Raw genomic sequence first — 9,851 nt, forward strand, 5'->3', positions numbered from 1 at the left:
CCCTGGGAGTTCCTGACCTGGGATTGCTGGTCTCCTCATGCAGAAAGACCACAATTACAAGTCTGGAAAAGTCAAATGCCATTACAAGCGGCGTACATCTGAGAATTGGCATGTAGTATACAATTAAAGGAGAACATAATCCAGCTTCCTCCACACAAACACCAGAGAGTAGAAGTAAATACTGTCGGTGTTGTACATCTTAATTTATATCATGAGCAGAGTATATTACATTGAATCTTGTCCAATCTACATCACTTACAAATTACAATAGCACAAAATAGTTTTTTTCTGTAAATGGCTGAAAATTATACACAATATAAGCAATAAAATGGAAATAAGATGTTTTAAAGTAGTCATGTGTCACCCCATACCAAACAAACATACATTTTGGCTCAGAACTTTGGGTTATCAACGATTGAGAACAAAGTGCTCCACCTACCTCTAGAATTCTGTCATGCATCTGCAGTCCACCTTCTTTGTCTGCAGGTCCATTCTCCACTATCTTTGACACAAAGATCCCCTCAGACACGGTGCTCTCTTCATTTTCCTTTTCAAAAAATAGCACCACAAGCAAAAAAAAAAGCTAATTTAGCTTTTAAAATGTAGAGCAGGAAATAACTTCAAATAAATCCAAAGAGGCTGTATCACTTTGCGATGATTTAGATCTATTTCACGTTTCCTATTTCTAACCTGCTGTCTCTCAGCAACATCTAGATATTATATGTAATAGGTTAAATACCATCCAAAATATTTAATTTATACCAATGAGACATGGCTTCATGTCACAATTTTCACTTAATCTTTCATTGCCTCAACATTTTTGACATCCAGCACCAACAAAAAAGGAAATGATTCCACCTACATGTATTAAAAGTTGAAATCTGTATCACAACTTGTTCCCAGGCCACCAACACCACCCCTCTCTGACACTGAACCAGTTGCATACCTGCCCACTGCTAAAACTAGTTAGTTTCATCTCTGTAATCTCTTCCACTGTCAGAGATGAACATCTCCTCCAATGCTCTGCATTCCTGAGTTTAATCTCACCACCACTTGTAGCCATGCCTTTAGTCGTCATCCGGAAGACTCGCATTCCCGAGCAAAACACCTCCAACATTGTTTTCCCTATCCCCATTCCTTTCAAAACCTACCTTTCTGAAAAATCTTTGGACACCTGCTCTGACATCTCTTCAAACATGAAGTTTTTTTCCTTAAAAATTTGACATTACCACGAAATGCATTGGAATATTTATACTAAATCCATTGCACGATACAAATGGACATTATTGTTTCCTGTTATTGTAAGATTCAACACAGTGAAATAACTTCCCATTACAGTGATAAGAAAGCCGGCTGAGAAGTGATGGCAATAACTGAATCGCCTTGCAGCTGGGCGCTTGTACATCTTAAATATGTGAGCGTCAAACGAGCTGGGGCTGCCAGGGATATTTCCAGGCAGCCACTTTGACACGTTGTGCAAAGTATTTCAACGCTGCTAAAGGTCCGAGTGCACGTCCTCCATAGTGGGCATTAGAGAGGTCAGACGGTGCAAATGTGATTGAAGACCTCCCACTCGTCGCAGCACAACCTATAGGGCATATACCTACTAAGGAATATTTTGGGAAACCATAATGAATATAACTGAACTGCAAACATACCGCCCAGGGTCTGCCGCCGATAATATTAAATCCGAGGGAGCCCGCATCTCGCTGCATAATTATGGTCAGGGTCACTCCGCCCTAAAAACAGATAAAATGGCAGGTGTTGGTCTGGATCTAAACAACTGTTAATGAACGGCTGGCAAGCGCACGCAATCAGGCAAAAATATTAAGTACCGACTGCTGTGAATAAGAGTAACAATTGCTGAAAAACCGGTGGAAACTTCCACCAAACCGTTCAGCGACAGCGGGAAGGTGGCTTGTTCCGGTCATACCTGCCGCCAAGGTTAAAGCCACGACAGCAATATACAGCCCTTTTAAACTCACAAATACCCACCCAGGACAGTTCGCTTCAAATATTTCATTCCACGACAATGCTTCGTGAAATACGTTATAAAAATGAGCAATATATTGATCATTAACTTTAAAAAAAAATAAGAGTAACAACCTTTCTCATCGCATCTTTTCGCTGTCTCTGAGGTTAAATGCTGTACGGATACCACGTCGCCCCTTAGAATATAGAAGATTGTAACTGCAGGATGTATTATTAAATATCTGAGCTCCCGGTCATTCATTGTTTGATTTTATGGAAGTTGTGAAGAAAAGGTGTGTGTGGTGTATTTGCGCAATGGTCCATGCGTCTCCATACGAGTCTGTAGTTTGCCCAAGACTCTTTGTATCTCTAAGAGAATCTACGGGTGTTTGTGAGATAGGGAGAGAGATACAGTGAGACCACGTCGATGTGAGAATCTAAGACCGCCAGTGATCTTGTGTTTGTTTAAGAGAGGGGGCGAGAGAGAGCCTGGAATCTGCATCTGTGTGGAAGCCTGTATTTGAGTGTGTGAAAGTCTGAAGTTTGTGACTTCATGCTGGGATGGTCCATGATTGTGTGTGTGTGAGATAAACAATGAGACAGATATCCCCGGAGTCCCCCCTTTGTGAAGGTCGTTACTGTGAATGGGAGAGAGTCAACGTTTGGGGCCGTGTCCACGGGAGAGATTCCCGGAACGTGAGTGTGTGTGGGGGGTGCTCATGACTGACCCAGATACACCCCGTCTCCTCGAGCACGCGCGCCACTCTATCAGACTCGGGCTACCACTTACTCCCCCACCCCCAGCATCCCACACTGACAGAAAAGACGGGCGGGGGAGGGGGGGGGTCGAAAGAGGCAAAACAAAACTCACATTGCAGTGAGTAGGGAGGCTTTTGGTCAGGGACCGTATCCTGGCGCTGTACTCTGTGAATTTCTTCTGGTACTTGAGAGCTGTCATCTGCACCTCGCTCTGCAGGGCTGACAGCTGCGACAACAGCGACTTCTCACGCTTGCCCGACCTGGTGCTCTGTTTCTTCAGATCGCGCTCCAGCGACACGATCTGGCCCTGCAGCGCTTGGCAGTTCGCCTTGAGCGCCTGAAGGCAGCAGTGCGTGCCCAGCTTCTGCTCGCCGTGGACCAGCATCAGGCCGCAGCCGCGCTGGCAGATGCCGACCGGCCGCTGCTCGCAGCTTTCCCGCATGTGCGCGTCCACGTCCTTCAGGTTAAGCAACTCGCCGCAGCCTTTATTCCGGCACTCAGCCGGCGAGTAGTCGCACATCTCCGTGTGCTCTGCCAAATGCTGCAGCCGCACCACTTTCCCGCAGCCCCTCTCGTAGTTGTCACAACGGATCTCCAGTTTCAGGATGAGGTTTTTCAGCGGCAGGACGTGGTTCAGCTCCTTGATGGCGACCCTCCGGCAGTTCACCGGGCAGTTGCCTCGCTGCACGATCCAAGGCAAGAGGCAGCCGGCGCAGAAGACGTGTCCGCAAGGGGTTGTGAGGGGATCTTCCAGCACTTTATTGCACAAGTTGCATTTAAAGTCGGGATCCACTTCCTCGCTGAAACGCTCCAGGTCAAATCCCATTTTTGAAAGCCCCGTCAACCCACCACTAAGGCTGAAAGTTCTGCACCCTCTTCCGCTGGTTTTCCTCACTCATTGGCAGCCAGCTGCTGGCTCTAAACTGACGAACCTAATCGTCTAATACTTCCTTGAAAAGGATGCAGAAGGACCGCCTACCGTACCCATTATCCTAGGGGAGCAAACTAGAAACAAATGTTTCAAAACAACCAAAAATGCTGCAGTGTGCTGGGTGGTTTCGATCAGTATCGGTACGCAGTTGGCAACTCTCTCCGGTCGGTTGGAAATTTGTTTGGGTTTGTGTTATAAGCACGACAGTGGCTGAAGTTACGGAACGCTGTTGGACAGACGAGGGACGTGGACATATTTGTCACAGAATTGAGCCTATTTTTAGGTTGAAGGAAATTTACCTCTTTGCCCCGCTCCTGTAGCTGTATCGCCGACGCCGGGCTGCTCAACACAGCCGGGGCGATAAGTTGCGTTACTTTCATCAATTGCACCTGTGATCAGCGTCAAGGTTAAAGTATGAAATGGGTTAAGCGATACCCGAGAATTCAGAGCTTTGCCATGGAATAGCAAACTTCTTACTGTACCAGAAGACGTCAGCTCACCTAAATTGCGGGAGGAACTTAAAATCATCCTAATTGCAGATAACGCAGACGAATTTGCGGAAGATAATACTGATTTTTATAAATAATAGCAGCGGAGCATTTCGTTTCTGGGTGGGGAGTGGGGTAACATCTCACCTCTGGCTGAGGGAGCGCAGTCCTCGCACCTGACCCGGTTACAGGTCCCATAAGCCGCTCTGACGGCTCATCGCTGGAGGGTTGGGCTTAGTCCCCGAAAGTCAGACATTTTCTCCCGTTCTCTGACGGTTATTGTTATGCCCCTTACATCACTACAAATGACTCGAAGTCCCATTACCCACCACCCCCCCCCCCCCACTCCAACTGGCGTCCAAATTGCAGAGACTAATTTGTTGAAAGTCAGTGTGTGAGTAACGAGTAAGGCAGCAATTAGAACTAATGGCCCAAGCCAGCAAATTGCACTATAGGTCTGGGATCACAAAATCTGCAAATTTTGCAAGGCTGGTATTGTGGTACGTTGTTATTCAGCGTGCATGCATTTGTTTGCTGAGGCCAGCATGGATAACCTCTGCTTAACCCAAGTTCCATTAGTCGCAGAGACCTGTCTTCAAAGGCACATCTTTTGTTTAAACAGAATAGGTGATGGCCTCGCTAGTTATTTAGGGGGTAGACTGACAAAAAATTGGCCTTCGCTAACACACCCAAGTACCAAAATCATTAGTCTAAGGGCCAAATTGAATAAAGTGGGGCAAACAGCATATGAAGACAACTAGACCTGGGGATTAATACTTATCAAGGGAAGGGGAGATCTACGGACATACAAAAGTGAAAGATAATAAACAATACAGGGAGATGAGTAATGGAGGAGTGGAATAAGAGAAAGGAAGAAAATGGAAGGGGGTATGGAAATAATTGTGAAGGGTTATTCGACATGTCACAGCGTAAGAACATAATAAATAGAAATAAGCATTTGTGGCTGCTTGACTATTCAATAAGACTTCGTTTTCTCCCAGAAAGACCAACTTCAGTGTTTTCCCTCATCCTCATCTTCCACCCCAACAGTCTATACATTCAATGGATCATCTTTCATTTACACCCAGCTCCAAAATCAATCAACCAAAGAACATATATTCCCTTACTCTCCCCTAAAGGCATTTCAAAGCAAACTTTGTGATTCTCTGATCTGCTCCTCTGTCCCTCCCCAAGTACTCTACATTGTATGACTATTCCCCATACTACCACTGAGGATGCTGTATCTGCCACTTTCCACAATGCAGAAACTCAAACTATTCCAACAAGCTCCAGTTTGGGCTCAAGGTATGCTGCAGCCTGCAGGGCTCAATATTGAATTCTCCAACATCAGCTAACTTGTTCTTCCCTTCTGATTGTATCAGGACAGGCCAGGAAAGCACAGTGCCTCTATTTTTTCTGAAGAGTAAAGAAATTCTTCGTGTCCCTGATGTCTCAACAATTTTAATAGAAAGCATCTTGTCCAGATGTGTCACAGATTGGAATGAGTGACAGCTGCTCTTCTCCAGATCACGAGAAATTGCAGTTGTGAACATAGCCTGATCTATCACAAAAAAACCAATCTCCTCTCCATTGACTCCTCCTACATTTCTCACTGCCTTTGTAAAGCAACCAGCATAATGAAAGACCCCTCCCACCTCAGTCACTCTCTCTTCTCCTCATCCCATTGTTTAGAAGATACGCAAGCACACTACCAAGCTTCAATTTCTGTTCCACCATTATAAAACTCCTGTATGGACCTTTTGTACAATGAAGGCGCATTATTGATCTCTCAATCTTAAATAGTCATGGCCCTTGCATCTTACTGTTGGCCTAAACTGCATTTTCTCTGTAACTGTAACACTATATTTTGCTTATTCTGTTGGTGTAGCCTGACCTACTAGGCATGTCCCACTTCAATAGGAAGGCACAGACAAAAAAGTATAGCTCCCTTCTACTGTAGATGACATATTAACCTGTTTCCTTTGTTTCACCCATTCCACTTTCAACTCCTGTGCAACTGAAAACTGTCTTATTTTCTCTCTTTTGCAGTTTTTATGAATTGGGCCTGAAATGTTAACTCTGCTCTTTCTCCAGATGTTGTCTGACCTGCTGAATGTTCCCAGCACTTTCTGTATTTTAATTAAGAATTCTAGTATCTGCAAATTTTATTTTGATTTTCACATATAAAACATTTTAACTTTTATGAATTTTTAAACACAGCATGCTGTTAAAGTAAAGTAAAGTTCTTGTGTACTGCGTATGTTAATCAAAATGGCTTAAAAGTAAAAGTTAAAAGTAAAAATGCTTCTTTGTTATGCTAACTGGCAGAGCAATCTCGAAGCTTCTCAAAGCTTGTTTGGGTTATAGTTACTGATAACGTGGGATTGTATTTATTTGTTAACCATTTGGGTCAGATGTTATTTTCTCTTGTGAGTCTGTGAGCTGGGACTGCATGGACTTTTGGGAGTCGGGAAGAAGACCGCAAGGAAGGTGGACGGGTGCAACACTGCTGGTCGATCACCGAGGGTGGTCCCAGATGCGCGGGTCGTGGAGGTCAGAGAAGATCGAAGAGTGGTCAGAGGGTTCGATGGTTGATCTCCAACGATGTGCACTAATTGACTGAACTCTGATGTTTTGGCGCCTTTTCTTTGTTTTCTTTCCCTTCATATATATTGTTTCATTATTAATCACTTAGTTCTAGTAAGATTTATAAAGTGTATTCTGTAAACATACGTGGTGTGCGCTTGATATTGTGTGTGCAAGTTTGTATTAGCGTGTATTTCACAGCATCCATGTAGACGGGAGGTGCGGTTTGGCGGGTGGACGAATTTTCCCCTAGACATACACCAGCCAGTCGCATAAGCATTACACTTGTACAAAACCAAACACATGTTTTGTATAGAATTCCAGACAGATTGGGAAGGATTAATAATTCTGTGTTTTCTTTTCCTTTGGGAACAAAAAGAAAATGTGCTTCTCTTAGATTTCATATACAATGTTGTGCAAGAATATTTTAGTAACATTGATAATATTTATCTTTCTCTAACTCTGATAACAACATTGACCTTCAAACAAACTGCATAAAATCAATTATTTCCAGCAGCCATGGCTGATCTATTTATTTGAAAGCAAATTCAGCTTTAATGCCAGAATCCTATTCAGCATAATCTGACTAAACCTATTAACAAAGTTATAGATTTATATTAATTACATTAATATATAAATCTCAACAACTCTCAAAACAATTAATGTTACCATTATTTAGGATGAGACTCCACTCCAGGGCTTCCCAGCCTGGGGTTCATGGACCCCTCAGTTAATAGTAGGGGTACATAGCATAAAAAAGATTGAGAACCCCTGCTCTATTGCAATACTGATGAAGTGCTGCAAAGTCAGATGGGCTATTATATGAGTGAGAAATTAAAGCTCCTGCATTTTCTGGTACAAACTAAATGATCCTATAAAAGAAAAATAGTGATGCTATTTCTTGTATTCAAGCCAACACCTATCCCTCAATTAGTTTTACCAGTAAAAGTTAATAATCACATCACTTCTCTCTTGTGAACAAGATTAATTCCTGCATTTCTGATGTTACAGCAATGACTGCTTTTAGAGCATATTTTCCAGGAGCCAGACTCATATTGTCTTGCTCTAACTTGCTGTTCTAAGTGAATTGAAAAGACACCATCGAAGATATGGAGCCTTTTGTGCACTATGAATATCAAAAACAACGAATTCATCAGGTTCCAAACTGGATTTTTAAATGGAATCTTAACTGAAGATATCAGAAAGTGAAACTACAGTCAAATGAAACACAAATATTTCTAAAAGGATTTCTTTAAGTTTTCACTGCAAAACTTAAAGAAAAAAACCCCTTAAGAATATTAAGGTCCCATTATACTCATTAGACTTGGCTCAAAACTTTGTGGCAAACTTGGATGCCAATGATGATATATTTGACATTCTGCTCACTGGCTTAAATGCTGTTCCTTAGCAATTTGCACATTAGACTTGTAATATAAAAATTAATGGCTTTTGCAACTCACCTCAGACCCTGCACCCCACCAATTCCCAATATAAAATGGGATCTCAGGAATGAGAAATTTTAATAAAGCATTGAAATAAAGCCTCTTTTACTCTGGACTATTTTTCCATTGAAGCTGAATTTTATTCACTTAACATCTTCCAGGTTAAAAAAAAGAGTCTAATCAACTTCATTTCAGGAATATATGTACATGGGAAATGCACATGATAGGGCTCATTTTTCTGGAATTTCTGAGAGGGCAATATGTATTTGTCAGACATTACATTCACTACAAACATTTTTCATGAAGTGTGAAGTCTTTTATAAAGTTGGTATTTAATTCTGCAAGTGAAATAAGTTACAAGTTTGTGTATCTGGTGGTGTGAAGTGAATTTGCTCAGATCAATAACTTAGCAAAAAGTGGTCCTGTGACTACAAGAAAGTTTTTAATATATATTTAGAAGAATAATAGAAAGAAGGCATTCTTGAATGACATGAGGAGGCTGTTAGAATATCTAAATTGGTTAATACCTTTCCAAAACTCAGATCAAAGATATCTTTTAATTTCTGTGTTATCATACTGATTATCACGTTAATTGATTTACCGCTAACAATCCAATTCAACATATTGTTTCTAGGTCTGGACTAAATTCAAAGATGACCTTTTATTGGAAAGCAATCTTATGGCTGAAAATAGATTACAGATTTGATGTACTGAGGCCCATAAACACATATATTTTGAATACGTTTTTTATTTTCTTGTTTATTGGCAATGGATCTGATTATATACTTGAATAAACTGCATTCTCAGACGTCACACAATGAAACAAAACAATTTCTTGGGTGTCCTCAGAAAAGCTATATAGTGATGCCTTTAAATAGGATGACCTACTTTGCAGCCTTCTCTAAAGACATCTTTGAATGGAGTGACAAGAACATCAAAGGTTCATGTAATATTTTTATTGCAAAATATCTGAAATTTTTTTTCCTATGCCTTATAACTTTAATAGAGTTCCTACTCATTGTTAATTTTTAACAAACTCTCTCATCCAAAAATAGCAATCTTGGATTTATAACTCTTTGATGTGGTTAGTGCCACACCAGCCTTAATGACATTACCGATGTTGGATGCCAGTGTTCCCTTAGACAGCAACCAATGTCAGAAAAAGTGAAGTCCACACTACACGTCACTGAATCTCTGCACATTTGAGGGACATACTCAAGAATATCTAAAAGGTATTATCAGATCAATTTGGGCAGCTGTGACAGTAGTATATGCAACTCAATTTGAGTTCAGCATTGAAACCATAACATTTACTGGATTCCAGACAACCAACTAATACTGATGTATTAAAGGCTACCACAAGTTTGGTGATTTCTGAATCCTGTGAGAGCCAAAAGTGAAACATGACCTTATATGGGAGAAACCCACATTCTGGTAGTTGCCACAAAAAATATGCAGAAGTTCGTCGCTTTGAGATTCATTGCTCCAAGTGATTTAGAGATCTTACCAGATTAGGAAGGGTTAGTAGTGCAACATAAATTTAATGTCTAACAAATCTCCAACCTTTCACAGTCTTTTTAAAACAAATCTAGCACAGCACTCCTTTCCCCAAATGATCTTACAAGTATACCTTATTCTCCTTGGGTACTTCATCTCATTTGTTAACACCAGAGA

General features: G+C 41.5%; 1 protein-coding gene across 11 annotated transcripts in view; it reads right to left on the bottom strand.

The window, feature by feature from the left end:
- Window positions 1-7,027, bottom strand: part of pdzrn3b (PDZ domain containing RING finger 3b) — a 256,148-nt gene extending 249,121 nt beyond the window's left edge. The window contains exons 1-3 of one of the 11 annotated variants that reach the window (XM_059944341.1): window positions 2,843-7,027; window positions 1,659-1,739; window positions 440-547 (exon numbers count right to left, since the gene is read on the bottom strand). In XM_059944341.1, coding sequence (XP_059800324.1) covers window positions 440-547; window positions 1,659-1,739; window positions 2,843-3,556 — 903 coding nt within the window. In that variant the 5' untranslated portion in view covers window positions 3,557-7,027. Of the gene's footprint in view, window positions 1-439; window positions 548-1,658; window positions 1,740-1,835; window positions 1,933-2,106; window positions 2,229-2,842 lie in introns of those variants that run through there. The other 10 variants (XM_059944340.1, XM_059944345.1, XM_059944346.1 and 7 more) reach the window with 10 other exon arrangements.
- Between the last annotated feature and the right edge of the window lie 2,824 nt (window positions 7,028-9,851).

The sequence above is a fragment of the Hypanus sabinus genome, chromosome 19, assembly GCF_030144855.1.
Source record: "Hypanus sabinus isolate sHypSab1 chromosome 19, sHypSab1.hap1, whole genome shotgun sequence".
Taxonomy (NCBI): domain Eukaryota; kingdom Metazoa; phylum Chordata; class Chondrichthyes; order Myliobatiformes; family Dasyatidae; genus Hypanus; species Hypanus sabinus.